Source organism: Micromys minutus, assembly GCF_963924665.1.
Source record: "Micromys minutus genome assembly, chromosome: 15".
Classification (NCBI taxonomy): domain Eukaryota; kingdom Metazoa; phylum Chordata; class Mammalia; order Rodentia; family Muridae; genus Micromys; species Micromys minutus.
In genome coordinates this window covers 35686648-35703583 of record NC_137984.1, presented here as the reverse complement: position 1 = coordinate 35703583, position 16936 = coordinate 35686648, and the positions used below count along the sequence as shown (strand labels likewise).

The 16936-nt window shown below is 35.3% G+C and overlaps 1 protein-coding gene across 1 annotated transcript in view; it reads right to left on the bottom strand.

Moving 5' to 3' along the window:
• The window catches only part of BLTP1 (bridge-like lipid transfer protein family member 1), a 194936-nt gene that overhangs the window by 72844 nt on the left and 105156 nt on the right, over positions 1 to 16936 (bottom strand). Inside the window, exons 43-51 of the mRNA XM_080929338.1 lie at positions 15584 to 15803; positions 14715 to 14873; positions 13152 to 13327; positions 9865 to 10040; positions 6353 to 7059; positions 5733 to 5978; positions 4313 to 4406; positions 2612 to 2662; positions 3 to 209 (exon numbers count right to left, since the gene is read on the bottom strand). Coding sequence (XP_080785464.1) covers positions 3 to 209; positions 2612 to 2662; positions 4313 to 4406; positions 5733 to 5978; positions 6353 to 7059; positions 9865 to 10040; positions 13152 to 13327; positions 14715 to 14873; positions 15584 to 15803 — 2036 coding nt within the window. The remainder of the gene's footprint in view (positions 1 to 2; positions 210 to 2611; positions 2663 to 4312; positions 4407 to 5732; positions 5979 to 6352; positions 7060 to 9864; positions 10041 to 13151; positions 13328 to 14714; positions 14874 to 15583; positions 15804 to 16936) is intronic.

Genomic DNA, 16936 nt, shown 5'->3' with positions numbered 1-16936 from the left:
ACGCTGTGGAAGGCTGTCTAATGAGGTCTGAGATTTGTTTGGATAGTTGGTGGGAACTTCGAACCATCATGCTGTGTAAAGTGGCAGGGTGCTGAGGAATGTTGATGCTGATAGCTCCCACTTTGAACACTGCAGCATTGTTTGTCTTTAGCCCTCTCTGAGCACTGTAGAGGGCTTGGGACTTGGCTATACTACATTTCACCACAGTTCTATAAACAGAGGAAGAAGACTATTAAAACATAGGCAATATTTTGGAAAAAAAATACCAAGAATGTAAGATACTCTTACTCAATGAGTTAGGAGAACATTCATATGTCAAAACATAGTTATTTTAAAAGATTTTAAGATATACTCATTTTATACTGCATTAAAACGTTTATTATTTCTTTACAATATACAAATATGTAAGTAAAAGCACAAACCATTGTTATGCATGCACACACAAAAAATTTTTACTTTGACTTTTTTTTTCCCTCACTCCGAACCACTATTTTCCTCTATTTTAATTTTGGGATCTAAAGAGAAACAAACTCTGCATACAAAAAAGAAAAAAAAAAAAAAAAAAAAAAGATTGATTCATATATTTCTAAAATGGTATCAAAAAATAAACAAACGATTGTCAACAATCATCTATTCTGTTAAGAGAAATTGAAGGCAGGGGCCTGCTTCTAGAAAGGCCCCACTGCCTGAGCTCAAGAGAAAGATGTAGGCCCTGGGCACTGTGAGATATGAAAGTAGTTGAAGTCAAGACGTAGAGTAAATCTGGTAGAGATCTGTAAACTGCATGATCCGTGAATCTTTAGCCTGTCTTCATGGACCTCTGTCATAAACTTTTCACATACAGTGGGTATATCAAGCATGCTGCAAATTTTTAGTCATTTTTAGAAAAAAAATTACTTCCTTAAATAAAACTTGAGAGATCTCTGTTATATGGCTTAAACTAAATGGTAATTATCTATAATAACAAAACTGCAAATAAATGACTCATTAACAACTTGTAAACTACCTTATAGTCCAGGTCTCTCTACATCTCCTTCAAGGCTGACAAGAGCATCCCCTACAACTTCTAGTTTAATTTTATCAGTGCAGAATCATCATGGTGTCTAACTCTCTGGAATGCCTTTATCTACACCATAAAGTTTACTGATGCTTATCAAATAGCAGTGAGCACTGGACCTTTATTAGTTCTTTACCAAACAGCAAAAGTATCAGTTGGAAAAAAAACAATGTATCTTCCTAATTTTTTACATCTATTTTTATAACCTGTAGCAGCCTGACTAAATATCACTTGGATTTCATAAGTGAACATGTAAAACTTAATTCTCAATTTAAACTAAAATTCAGAATAGAAAGCGAATAGGGCTGATTACGATTACCAACTACTAAGGTATTCATTGGAAATTTTGATGTCAAGAACTTAAAGATCTGTCCTGCTCCAGCAGAGCCCCTTCTTTACATTGTAATCTTATCAGTCTTATACAAATCTAGAATCTCTACTTCAATCTCTACACCCCTGACCCTACTTATGGTGAGCCTTGCTGCCCTGAACTAGCTCTAAACTTAAGAGGACAGGAGGTGCAGAAGTTTAATTTACATAACTTGTTCCATACTATCTCAAATCAGTTTACTTGAAATTTCTACGAATGTGTAATGTGCTGAATGACCATATGCTATTTAGCCAATGATGAAAGACAGAATTTCCTTCCAGCTTGGCAAATGTACTATACATGACTGTCTCTCTTAACAGAGAACCTGACGATGGAACAATGTGGCTGAATGTGAGGATATCACAACAAAGACCACCGGTTAGTTTTCCATGGTTGCATTCCTGGAGCCTTTCTAGTATATAAGATCCAAGCCCATGTGATCTTTGGCCATTAAAACTATACTCTTTAAAGTTAATACTGAGGTTGCTGTGATTTTTTTTTTGTTTGTTTTGTTTTTGTTTTTGTTTTTGTTAAATATCCAGAGAACTCAGTAAATAAAAAGAAAAAATATTTCTAGGTATTGTTTTAGTGGAATTAAATGTAGTTGTTTTGCTTTTCTGTTCATGAAAAGACAGTGTTACATGAGCTATTTTTCAGAAATAAAATTAATTTTTGGTTACTTTTAGTCAATGAAGTGAAACAAAACATAATCCCAACAAATGACTTTGAACTGATGATGTTTTATCTATGGCATGTTATGTATAATGGAACAAATCTCATAAAATATGATGATAATTTTACCAGAAGAAAACATATGCAATGGTTTAAATTAAAATATTCCAAACACAAATGGACATATAGCAAAAGCCATAGATAAAACAATAAATTTTCAATTTAAAAACAAAACTATAAAGTTGAAACACGTAAATGTACTGTTAGTTTTTAAAATTACTTTTGAATTAACAAAAACTCACCAAGTGAAAAATTCCATTATGATATCAAATAATAATATGCCCACGGAAGCACAGGAAAACAAATTCTATCTTACCTAAGAGACAGCCCTTATGTAGGCTTGACTAATAGAACATGAGATAGTAACTAACTATGTATATATCCCACAGAGATAATGTAAATACTATATAATACAGTATTAATCACAAGCCATGAAAAAGAATATGACATACAGAAATTCTTGTTTGGCTGTACTTGTAGGAGATGTAGGAAAATCCTCCAATCTACAGATGCAGATTCAAGAGAAAGCAGGAAACAAAAAGGAAGCACATGAGCATTCACATGTACGTCAGTTACAGTAGGCTGCATATCCGGAAGCTGGACTAATGTCCAGTTTCAAGATTCTTTCAGATAACTTTCTATAACTATCTTTTTCTCATTCTATTTCCTTTTAATTGCAGTTGGAAATTTTGAAGAATAAATCCCAAAACTGTCAACAAAAAGTCTTTAGACTAAGAGTTTGACAGTAACAGAGGAGTAACTTTTATACTCCAAATAAAGCTGATAAGGGGGAAAGATAAGAAATATCAACTATACAGTATTTAAAACCTCGTAGTATAAATGTTATATTCTATAAGCTGAGACTAAAGCTATTATTCTCTTAAAAGGTAATACAGATAAGGAGATAAATACAAGATAAAGTCAGCACTTGGGACTCTGGCTCTCCAATCTGGTTGCTGGGATGAGTTGCTGCAGATGAACAAGGAAGACAGAAGCAGTACAGTTTGGGGCTCTTCTGACTGGTCATTTAAAATAGTTCATGCTAACACTTTGATCTTTCTAAGATCACTTCTTTTTATTCCATGAAGTGAGATAAAATCACCTCAGCTCACAGGAGTGCAAGGAGGACTAAGTAAATGAACAAATAATTCCATTCCTGGTCCACAATAGGAGTCTCATAAATAAGATCTGTTTTAACCATAGGAATTTCCTGGTCTCTCTCTCTTTTTCAAAAGATGGGCTCTGCCTAGGAAGTGCCTAAGAAATAAATTATCAATGATGATTTTAGATAATAATCCTAAGCTATTTGGGCAAGAGTTAAGTCTGAGATCTTCTCTATACAAGGCTCTGGCTTGTTTATCAATATCTACTTGAAGTGTTACCCAAGACAGGTTTTGTATTATCCAGACTTCTAAAATGCTGTGACTAGAACTGTAGTTTGATCTAACAATAATTCTTAGAGAAGGAGTCAAGTCTTCTGTTCAGTGGTGACCTAGCCTGAGCACTGTGCTGTAGGACATTAGCATAACAGTAATTACTACCAAAGCACAATGTCTCAAAGTATGGCCTTAACTACTCAAAGACACTCACTCCTCAAGTTTCCAGATTCGCACTCTTTTAATAAAGCCAAGCTGGCCTCTAACTTGTGACAAGCGTTCAGTGTCATTCTCCCAAGTGCTGGAATTACAGTGAGTACCACACCTGGCTCAATACACTCTTTTTTTAAAAAGGCTTAGTTTATACTGTAACAAATTTCTAAGGCTTTACTGTTATGTTTATTAATGCTAAATGACAAATCTGAAGTCTAGGTGAATAATGATTCCTTAAATTAAGAGTGTTTTTATTCTTTGTCATTTTAATTAACTATTTAAGCAACAAGTAGCAACTTACATGCTAAATAGAAATTTGTCCTATGATCATTTTTCTTGTAAGACAGTCTCACTGGATACTAGACATTGGGCAATTTTTTTAAGTGAAAGGGGGTGAATTTAGGATAGGCACGAGTAACAAAATCAACTGTTTTATCTAATTGTATTTAGAAATACTATATAAATCTCAAAATCCACATAATATGAGTTCATTCAAGGAATTTCAACTTATTTATAAATTGTAACAAAGTAGTAAAATAAAACAGTAAAAGTAAACACACTTACTGTATATTTGGTGTGATCCCTTCAAGTAGCACAATATTAACCCCACCAATGTGAGCAGTAGCACATGTCTCAGTCATCTTTTGATGTAAAACATCTTAAATATAAAAAAATGAAATTTGAACTTCAAAAATAATTGTATCTTATATTAAAATTATTTTATTTGCAATATATCTGATGACAAATAACTCTAAGCTATAATGAAATGTATTCAATTATTGTCAAACTACCTTAAGAAAACTCTCAGTTTACTGTTTTGCATACATATATGAATACAGAGTATGTCTAAAAGTAGAATTAAGAAGAAATGCAATTTAACATGACTTCATGCATTAAATAATTTACTGGAATTAAATGGTCTATACCACGGATGCGCTCTGAAAGGAAAAAAAAAGGAAACCTCATAAACTACTACTCTTGCTCCTCATACTTCTTGTGATTTTAATATGTTTTACTTATAAATATAAATGAAATAAGCATGTCGTTTTGCCTGCTTTTCTTTTAAGCATTTTTTTTCACATAAATAAACCCTATGATACAACTTGTAGTGGGTAAATCTTAAAGTCTTGGGCTATAAAAATAATCAGTCTGTTTCCAAGATTCTAACCAAGGTATCAATGTAATTCTTAATGTTTACTAAAATAACAGAAAAAATACTGGTTAATTTTAAAACGACTAAATTTAAAGAAAATTTTACTTCAATACTGCCATCTTTTACCTTGTATTTGAGAATTAATGTGTTTGTATTTCTCTCAGCAATTTATAAGTTTTAATTTCTTCACATAATTTTCTTTAATCTTATGTAAATTCTCATGTAAGAATCAGTGTATAACTCACATGTAGGGTATGAAGCAGAAGAACTACAGAAGAGTATTTAATGCAAAGTCTAGACTGTGTATACTGCATAGTCATAACGTTAACAAAGCAAGTGCCATTCTTTTCTTGTACAATACAACAATCAAGAAGCAAACAACACAATATACAAGAGAATCCTGACAGTTAATTCCACACTGCTTTATCCACTGACTTTAAACATTTAACTTTATTTTGGAATTTCTGTATCTGAGGTTTATTTTACAAGCAATTACATCTGACAGGACTTCTTTGTGATACATAAAGTTATGGAACATATTCAAACATGCTCTCCTAGATTTAATGAACTATCATCGTTTCTGTGACCACTTTAGAAATAAATGGCACATTTTAATTATTCTAGGGAAATTTTATATCCAGTGATAGAATTTTTATGAAGTTTGAATTTTTAATAAAGATACTAAAATGAATATTAGGTTATATATTTCTATAGTAGAAATACAAAAAAGCATATGTTATACAACTTTCATTTTTTTTCTGAATTTTCAAATATCAGAAACACATTTCTTTGAGCAAAGCAACATTATATAGTATTAGACAAGTGTCATACCTTTCATTTTTTCCTTAAGGGTGAAACTGCCATGGATCCTCTTCAGTTCTGACTCCATTGTCAGCCCACCAATATCTGCCTCTAGGTGTGTGCGGTTCACCATGCCAATGCCAAACACAATTAAAGTCACATGCTGAGGCTCGGAGGCTACCAGACTCCGTTTCCTCTGTGTTTTATTCAAGCTGTTGTTGTCTTGTTCATTCTCAAACACAACTCTACATGTTGGCTCTGTAGGACTCCGAACACCTTTTTAGTAAATGGAAATATATGGTTTGAGATTTGAAAAAACACAGTACAAAGAACATTCTAAATACTGTATTAGCTTTCTCTGTTTTAAACCCTAAACTAGACTTTTCCCTCTTTAAATGATTCAATTAATTTTTTCAACATCTTCTCCAGTACCTATTGAAGAATGAAATTAAGTCTGTCTGAATACTTTAAAAGCAGTCCATGTTAGGGTCAAGGAGGAAACATGCTGACAGAATATCTGAATCTCAGCACTATTTTCTCTTTGGTGACTACTAATTTCTGGGCATTTCAATACGTATCATTAATATGGTGAACTATATTCCTTAGCATTCATAAACAGAAAATTTTAAATCTTAAAAATGCTTGGTTACCTGCTGGTCCAAATGTTTCTGAGGATTTTTCCAATATCCCTGTTGGATCTGAGATAAGTGAATAGAAGTTAAGCAACTTGTACATATTCTGCCAGCATTCAGCCGAAGGCTCGCTTTGCTCTGACACGGTAATAGAATCGGAGTCATCCATATGAATGGTCATATGATCCACTACATCTTTTGATCCTTTCCTAGATACTTTTGAAGTTCTTCTTTCAGACCTTCCTAGGGAATTTTTGTTTCGGGATTCTTTCTTGCTGTTCTCGTTGTTGGCCCGTTTGTTCTTGGCATTATTTACTCTGTTGCCACCATTGAGACTCCCTCTTGAACTGCGGCTGAAATCAGATGAACGGAAATCCCGGTGTTTTCTGGTTTTGAAGGTAGGTGTAGGGGAAGCTGATCCAGCTGTGTATCTACTAAGTTTAATGTCTGTCTGAGTTGCTTTGATGTCATCTATCATTGTACTGAACTGATGGATAAGGCGGACCAGAGCCATATCCACGTGCTGACTTATTGACTGGCAGGAAATAGTGAAGTTGCAATGGAAGGTGTTGTAATAGCGCTTGTTGAGATCATGAAAGGAAAGAGCACTGGTGGAGTTTTGTGGAGTGCACACTGACTTTTCCATCACAACAGCACTGATGCTGAAGGTTTCCAACATTAATGCTGGCTTGAACTCCAGTGGAGGAAGATTCACATGCCCTTGCCTAAAATAGTAAAAAGGAAAGGCTGTTACTTCCTTTTGTGAAGAACTACATAGCATATTCTTATGCATTTATAAACAAAATAACCTCCAAAGTGAAATGCGCCATTAACTGAGAGATTCAATATATTGCATATTTGTCTAGTCTGTTCATGGGCTAGTAGACAGCCTTTAGTTTTTCTTGTAAGAAGTCAAAATCATCTTTTTTAAAAAAAGGTTTCAATAAAACAATGACACATTTTTTCCTTGCTAGCTAATATTACATCCAATAATATGGAAATTTAAGTTAGCCACAGATCAATTAGAACCTGTCATACTAAACAATTAATTGAATTTCCAAACTTAGTGTAATTCTATTTGTTATTGGAAAGAAAATCGTCACAGCTTCATTTACCAAGCTGTAAGTGGAAAGGGAAGTCAACTGAAACAACACAGTAAAATACCTAAAATCTTACACAAAAATAACTTACATCCCCTGACTTATCTAAAAACTTTTGGGTAAAAATTACAGTTATTGTAAACATTTTATTTTAAAAGGGTACTCAACTTCTATCAACAATAATAATAAATCTCAAGTACATCATCATTTCTCTTCTTTTTTCCATGTATACTGTGAATACAGTGCCACACAGGGAAAATGAAACATTGGCCATATCTCTATTAAAAAAAATCAGAAACTACTTTGATATTCTCAACTCAGTTATGAATTTATAACTACAGCTGTAAATTCTTATTGAATAATGGCATTTATTATTTAATAAAAAGCATGCCATATTATATAGTGTAATATGTACAGAAGTAGACACTCACAAGGGGCTGACTACCAATGTTCCGCATGTAGATGCAGAAGGAAACAGTGAATACTAAGAACCAGACCAAACAAAAGAATAACAAGTCATAAAAATAACCCAAATCAGAAGGGAGACACAACAAAATAAACAACCCCAAAAGTCTGAAATATGTAAGGATGACCAAAAGGTAGGAAAAACTCTTAGGACAGTCAAGAAAAGGAGAAAAGAGCTCTGGGTACATGCTGAAGCAGTCATTTAGGGCAAAAGCAGCAGATGACTTAAGGGCTGTCACGGCCACCCTGAAGCCAATGCTACAACTAAAACTTAAAAATATTATGTTTCTATACACATACATATATATTTATATGCAATATTTTGACAAACATTTTCAAGGTCGCAATTTTTCCACCAATTTCACAAATACCTTACAAATTAATATGCCAAGTACATCTATGAGATATTACATATTAAACTCTATGCTAAATGGTTTTATTAATTGCCAAGGCTTTAAAGGCAAAGTGAATATTTACATAAGAAATTACAATCTAAAATTAATGTACAATAAACAGAAGCTTAAATAGTGTGCAATAAAACAAAGCAGTTAAGACTAAAATTAATGGCTGAGAAAAGTATAGTGTAGTGAGACCTCAGGAAGCCAAGACTTAAGGATAAAATTGCACAACCTCTGGGTAGACTGTCTGTGAGCTGTTCTAAGAGTGTAGAGTACTCAGAGTGCTGCTAGAAGCAATAGAGGGAGGAATGTTACGTTTCGCTAGAGAATCACAGAAAGAGAAGTGTGGCTAGGTGGGTGGGATTTGGTACATGCACCACTGCATGGCATTTATGACACCAGTAAAAGGTTGTAACTGATTATAATTATGCATATTTGCTTATCTAAAAAAAATCTGTCTATCTACAGGCAATTTCTTATATTTTATATATTATATATAATGACTATGTATAATTGTAGTTGTATGTATATAGCAGAAATATATGAAGTATTTGCATTGTTCCTACACATACATATATATTTATATACAATATTTTGACAACCATTTTCAAGATTTTTCCATTAAGTTTTACAAACACTTTGCAAGAACTCCCTGTGTTTAACAGAAAAGAGAATACTATTTCTATGTCCTTGTATTATTAGAAAATCTGCAGATTATTTGACCTCAAGTAAAATTAAAGAAAGCCCTATATTCTATACATGATTCATTTATAAAAAAAATTTTGTTACATTATTTAAAAATTTAAATATAGGCCATTAAGATGGCTTAATGGATGAAGGCATTTGCCACTACGTCTGATGGTATCAGTTCAATTCTGGGATCTACATGGTGGGAAGAACTGTATCAGAGGCTGTCCTCTAACCTCCATAGGTACGCTGCACAGAGCCTGAGAAATAGAGTCAGATGCTCTCAACCAACCACTGTACTGAGAACGGGGTCCCAAATGGAGGAGTTAGAAAAAGAACTAAAGGTTTTCAACCCCACAGGAAGAACAACATAAACCAATCAGATCCATCAGAGCTACCAGAGACTAAATCACGTACACAAAAAGGGACCCATGGTTCCAGCTGCATATGTAGCAGAGGATGGCCTTATTGGTCCCTGTGCATGTGTGTACCCTACCGCTATACATATATTTATGCAAACAATCACACAGACATGCACACATACAGAAATATGTTCATACCTACACACATATGCTAAAATCCAGCTCAAAAGGTAAGTTAGGAATAAAGTGTAAGTGCGAAGGTTAAAAACACAGAAACATAAAAACTCCACTAGTGAAGTTATGCATATAAATGCTAAGTGTACTTATCAATAGATATATTTTAGAATACCTCATGTATATTCTGTGGAAATAGGCCTAAAATACTGCTTGATCCATTAATAAAATAAAAAAGTTCATAATAAAATATGATTATTATATTAATTAACTAGAAATTATATCCTCATTGTTACTAAAATTATAGTTTTTTGAATAAAATTTTCTACAATATGAAAAAATACCTTCTTGCTCTTTTGCCTTTCCTGTCTTTAGCTGTGTCCGAATCTACAATATCCGCTCTGAGGCAGTCTAAAGTTCCTGAAAATGAAAGGTGTTCTCCAAAGTACATCCGGTAACAAAGGGGCATTGTGTCCTGTGACTGGATCCCTGTATGACTCAGAAGAGGTTTAAAAACAACCTGGAAGATATCAAACAATAGCATTAGCATAATTTATTGTTCACTGATGATTCTGTTCTTATTCTAGTACATAATATCTATTAACAGAAAATGAAACAAAACCAAAAAATGTTATAATTGTTTTCACAAAAATAAATAAATAAATAAATAAATTGCCCTACAACTTCTCTGAGGGTAAATAATTTAGATTACATTAATTTTGCTTTTTAAAAAGTCTACGGATACCCATGTATTTCTATTAAAAAAAAAAACAAAACTGGCACCGGACCTGGCTGCCTGTTATCATAGCTAACAGAGAAGCTAGTCAAAAAGAGTGAGAAGTCAAATGCCAACCCAAGGAAGTTAATAATACCCAAAGAGCATAGGAAACATAGCTCACACCAACACAAACAAAAATAGGGACACACATACACACACTACCACCATCAAAATGGAATTAGCACTCATTCATTGGTCATTAATCTCTCTCAACATCAATGGACTCAATTCCCTAATAAAAAGACACAGGCTAACAAAATGGATATGAAAAGAGTATCCATCAGTTTATTGCATACAACAAACACATCTCAATATCAAAGATAGATATTAACTCACAGTAAAGGGCTGGAAAAAGATTTTTTTTTTTTTTAGCAAATGGATCCAAGAAACAAGCTGGTATAGCCATTCTAATATTTAACAAAATAGATTTCCAACCAAATTTAATCAAGAGATGGGGGACAGCACTTCATACTCATCAAAGGAAAAAAAATCTATCAAGATAGTATCTTAATTCTCAACATCTATGTCTGAAAAGCAAGGGTACACTCATTTGTAAAAGAAACATTACTAAAGCTTAAATCACACATCGAACCACACACATTAATAGTGGGAGACTTCAACACCTACTCTCAACAATGCAAAGGTCATCCAGACAGAAAATAAACAGAGAAGTAATAGGTCTAACAGACCTTATGACTCAAAGAACCTAACAGATATCCACAGAACATTTTACCAAAATGCAAAAGAACATGCCTTCTCTTTCTTAGCACCTCATGAAACCTTCTCCAAAATTGACCATATACTCAGTCACAAAACAAGTCCCAACAGATACAAGAAAATTGAGCCAGAGAAACTAAGTAATAAGAAGGACTCAGGTGGTGGTGGTGGGAACACATGAATCTCACTGTGAAGGTGAAATAAAATAGACATCACAAGTAGACAGGGAAAGGACCTGAATAGATGGTGTGGGGATGGGAACAGGAGAGATCAGGTAGGTGAAAGAGAGAGAGAGAGAGTATTAGGAGAGACAACTAGAATGGAGAGAGAGTAAATTTCTGGGACAAGCTAGAAATCCAGTCCAATAGAAACTCCCAGGGATCTATGAAGGTGACCCTAGAATCTAGGTGACCCTAGTTAAGACTCTAGCAATGGGGGCTATGAACCTGAACCAGACATCTCCTGTAACAAGGCGAGACTTCCAGTGGGGGGTTTGTGACACCAACCTAATCACAAAACCTTTGACCTACAATTTGTCCTGCCTGCAAAATGTGCTCTGATAAAGTTGGCACAGAAATTGTATGGGTGGCCAAACAATGACTGGTCCAGCTTGAGATTCATGCCACTAAAGGGAACCCACTCACAATACGTGAAGGACCAGGAACCAGAGAAACTATGAAACCAAACACAACTAGCAAACATGAATAAATAAATAAATAAATAAATAAATAAATAGGAAGTCAATGAAATTATTTCTAATCATTTTTTGTTATATCCATAGATTGGGCTCAGCACAATTGTCATCAGTGAGGCATCACCTAGCAACTGATGAAAAATGATGCAGAGACACATAGCCAAACATTAGGCAGAACTTGGGAAGGAGAAGAAGAATTGCAGAAGCCAGAGTGGCAAAGGCTACTACAATAAAACACATAAAATCAACTAGCCAGGGCTCATAGGGACTCACAGAAACTCAACCTCTAACCAGTGAGCCTGTGTGTGACTGTCCTAGGCCTTCTGCACATATGTTATAGATGTGTGGCTTGCTGTTCTTGTGGGACTCCTAATAGTGGGAGCAGGGGCTGACTCTGACTTGGTGGCCTGTTTTGGGATCCTTATGCTCCTACTGGGTTGTTTTGTCCAACCTTAATAGGAGAGGAGGAATCTAGTCTTATTGTAACTTGATATTCCATAGCTGACTGATATCCATGGAAGGCTTTCCTTTTTCTAAGGATAAGAGGAATGAGTAGATGCGGGTGGGGGAGGAAGGTAGAGGGTGGATAGGATTAGGAGGAGAGGAGGGATAGAAAACGGTGGTCAGGATGTTAAAATAATTAATTAATTAATTTTTAAAAAGGATAGGATAATAGGCGGTTAGGTACTAACAGTTGCCTTTGCTTCTGTAAAACTAAATTACACTATGGGAAAGGAATGAAATGTTCTTTCCTACTATATAGAGGGAAAGAAACAACTGATGGTAAGATAACAATTTTCTTGCCCAGTTATATATTATATGAATAGTTGTAATACACAGCTTTACAATGTCTATATTTAAAACCCCACTTTATCTCCCATGTCCCATTCTCCAACTTACCTTCTATTCATTCAAACTTAAATATATTCCAAATAATTTCACAATATCTTCTATACTTTTGCAAACAAGTTTTCCTACATTTCACCCTCACTGGTATGATCTACTTCAACAGTTCATATTTCACCTCTACTTTCTCCTTGTCGTCATTTAATACACGGCTACTTATAGATATCTGCATGTTTTAATTATTTTATTTCTTTATTCTAAATCCACTGTCTCCCAACTACTCACTTAATAAAGTCTTAACTTTGTACAAGAGTCTGTAAAATATGATAAAATTTAACTTGCTGGGCAAGTTATGGTCAATTTTTAACATATAACAAAATATTATGATGAAACTTCAATTAATGACAACCTATTGGCTAATTTGCATTTATAATCCAAGTGCTTCTAAAGGCTGCTTCTATTTTGCATGAAGGCTTTTACAACAGGCAAAGAATAAAGATTTAATTTGAACTTCGGGTACCTACTGCTTGATGGTGCCTGCTCTAAGCCCTGCTGAAGGAAATGACGTCAGTGTCAGGAAAAGCAGGCAGGCTCACCTGTGCATCAGCCAGCTGAACAGCCGGGAACCCCTGATTTGCTTCTTCTACGCCTGCCACATCATCTTGACTAGTACTGTGCTGGGAATGTGTCCCATCCAGAGTATTCTGATCACTAGATAAGACGGTGTTGAAATCTGAGGCTGAGGGTATTGTAGGAAGATTGGGAGCAACTCCTAACAGCAAAATTTCAAGGGTAAATATGAATCATTTGGGAACAACAACAACAAAAAAAGTCAAACAAAGGCATAACAAGTCAAATTTAAAAGCAACTATATTGGAATGCCCTTAAAAGATCAGAGAAAAACAAAAGACAAAACAAAACAAAAAATCCAATAATATGTAATAGTAAATATCTACAGATGTGATCAATAAAAAATATTTAAATATTCAAAAAATACCAGTGAAGTTTACAAAGGAATTCAAGTCACTCAATCCAATTTTCTGACTGGAAAATCTTTGAAAAGCAAGTACAGCCATAGGTGATAACAGAATTATACACAAGCTTTATGCTGTCCTTCCAGACAAAGGACCCTTGATGGAAAGTGTTCCATAATGGTTCTCTTGAAATTTATACTATAGGCACTCTGAACAACAATGAAATCAGACCAGAAAGATGTCATCTTTCTATTTTCTTCAGTCAAGAGTCAATGCAGAGGGCTGGAGAGATGGCTCAGTGGTTAAGAGCACTGGCTGCTCTTCCAGAGGTCCTGAGTTCAATTCCCAGCAACCACATTGTGGCTCACAGCCATCTGTAATGGGATCTGATGCCCTCTTCTGGTGTGTCTGAAGACAGCTACAGAGTACTTATATATAATAAATAAATATATCTTTAAAAAAAGAGTCAATGCAGAAAACTAGCATGCGGCTAGAATTCAGAACCCAACAAAGAGCTCAGTGAGCAGTCACATATCAAGCACTCTTCTAATTCCTACTTGAAAATAATTCACATGGCTTAAACAGCTTTTAAAATGTAGTGTATTAATCAGTACCAAAGTCTATTTCAATTCCCTTCAATATTTACTAACATGGAAAACTTTGAAAACAGAAAAAGGAAGGCTGATAAACTTACACTGGATATAGCCACCACTTTGGGGGGAACATCCTGCCATATTTCTATACATGCATGTTCTTTTAAAATTAATAAATGGCCTAAATTATTTCTCTCCTTAAGAAAAATTTACTTTACTGTTCTCATATATCTGATGACATTTTGTTAAGTACCTACGAAAAGTATATGAATTAATAGTTATGTCTCAGAGAGAACTAGACAGATTCAAGATATTTTCTGTACTGTAGGTACATCATGTTCAAACTATACGGTTTTTAACCTGCTTCCTCTTGTGTTACGAATGTTTAACCACATTAAATGTTTTAAATTCTGTAAATCTTGTATTTGATGTTATAATAATACCAAGTAAAAGTTAAATTTGCCATTTCCTCAAAGTGAAAGAGTCCAATTTCATCCAAATAGCTGACAGTTTAAGTATCCTCTGAGAAAGAAGATAATCGCTGTAACTGTGCCACTGAAGACAGTTAAGACAAAAATGATAAATGTCTTACCTGTTGGAAGACTGTTATGTCCTGACTTTGTAACAGGGGATTCTTGTACCACACTTCCACGATTTCCCACAGCATTTGACATCCAATTATAAAAACTCACAGATGATGGCTCAGATAACAAAGGATGTTCAGACAACATGTCAGTGGCTACTGTATTTCCTGAAAACAAAGTTTACAGAGAATAAGATTATTATACACTACAAAACAGAAAAATGCTACTTGCATGCTTTCAGAAAGTTGGATTAAAATGTCTTTAAAATTTTTTTAAAGATTCATTTACTCTTATTTTATGTCTATAGGTGCTCTGCCTGAGTTGTGTCTGTTTACAAAGTGTATGCTGTGCCTGTGGGGGCCAGAAGGAGGGCATCTGGATCCCCTGGTACTGGAGTTACAGATGTCGGTAGCTATGATGGTACTGGGAACTGAACTCAGGTCCTCTTCAAGAGCAGCTAGTACACTTAATTACTAGGCTATCTCTCCAAATATTTTTAAACTCTCGCTTCATGATATTGGTATGTAGATCCTAAGGCACTAGTACAAAATTCATTTTTTGTTATCACAATGGTGATGATTTTTCAGTCTTTAGACTCAGCAGGTGTAGCTTGGCATTAGTCAGCACTAATTTGAAAATAAAAAGGCACGAAGAGAAAGCTTTAATTTTGTTTTAAAACATGTTTTCAAAAACAAAGTAACTACAAAGTTTAGTTATGTAATCAAAGTATATAATAAAGTGTTTTTTTAATTTCTCCCACAAAAGAAAAATCAATTGAAGGAAGTACATATTTTACACTGTGACTGTTTGAACATATGTGAGCGAGTGCAGTTGCCCGTAGTTCAGAGAACCGAGTTGGATCCACTGAGCTTGATACCTGTTCTTGTGAGGGAGCTACTTTTCGCAGCTGCACTACTTCTCTGAGGAGTGCCTTCCAGAAGGTTGTGCAGACTTGGGAAGCTTCCAGTCAGATAGCTGAGAAGGCTCTCCTTCCTCGGACTCTCCTTTACCGGCATCCCAGCACGTCCGACGTGAACTGGAGAGTCTGTAGCAGTGTCTCCACTGGTATAACTCAGAGAATGGTATGGATGAATGCCCTACAAAGTGAACACAGGTTGGTGTTTCCTTCTTCTGAAGTATGTGAAACTGACTGCTAATAGTTACAACCTCCATAACTGTTCCTACTGCTGCTAGCTCTTCTGTACTTTAATACTTACAGTGATTTTGTCGACTAGGACTATTGAGTCACATGTAAAAAAATTTATAACTCTGAAATATAATGCTAGGGACTACACATCATATTTAAGTATATTCCTTGAAGTAATATAACAATGAATCATTAATTTCTACAGCTAAACAACTGTCATAGAACAGCTTCTTAAACAGAATACAGGAAATAAAATGCTGGTCAATGTGTGTGGGGGGGGGGGCAGTATCCAGGGCACCATGATGTAAGCAATTCATAAGGTGCTTAAGAACATGCTTGTGATATTTTCTAGTTTCATCCATTTGCCTAAGAGTTTCACGAAGCCATTGTTTTTCATAGCTAAGTAGTATTCTGCTGTGTAAATGTACCACACTTTCTGTATCCATTCTGCTATTGAGGGACATCGGTGTTTTTTCCACCTTCTGGCAATTATAAATAAGGCTGCTATGAAGATAAGAGCATGTGTCTTTAAGGAAATACAGGGACAAGGAGTGGAGCAGAGACTGAAGGAAAGGCCATCTAGAACCTGCTCCACCTAGGGATCCATCCCATCTGCTGACACCAAACCCAGACACTGTTGCTGATGCCAAGAAGTGCTTACTTGACAGAAGCCTGGTATAGCTGTCCCCTGAGAAGCTTTGCCAGAGCCGGACCAATACAGATGTGGATGTATACAGCCAGACATTGGACTGAGTGTGAGGACACCAGTGGGGAAGTTTGGGCAAGGAGTGTAGGAGCTAAAGGAGTTTGCAACCTCATAGGAAGAACAACAATACCAACCAACCAGAGCCCTCCCCCAAACACACACACATACTCCTGGTGCTCCTAGGGACTAAACCACCAACCAAAGAGTCACAGGGGGGTACCCAGGGTTCCAGCTGCATATGTAGCAAAGGATGGCCTTATCTGGCATCAGTGGGAGGGTAACCCACTTGGTCCTGTGGAGGAGGCTTGATGACTCAGGATAGGTGAATGGTAGGTTGCTGAGGCAGGAGTGGGTGGACAGGTTGGGGAGAACCCTCA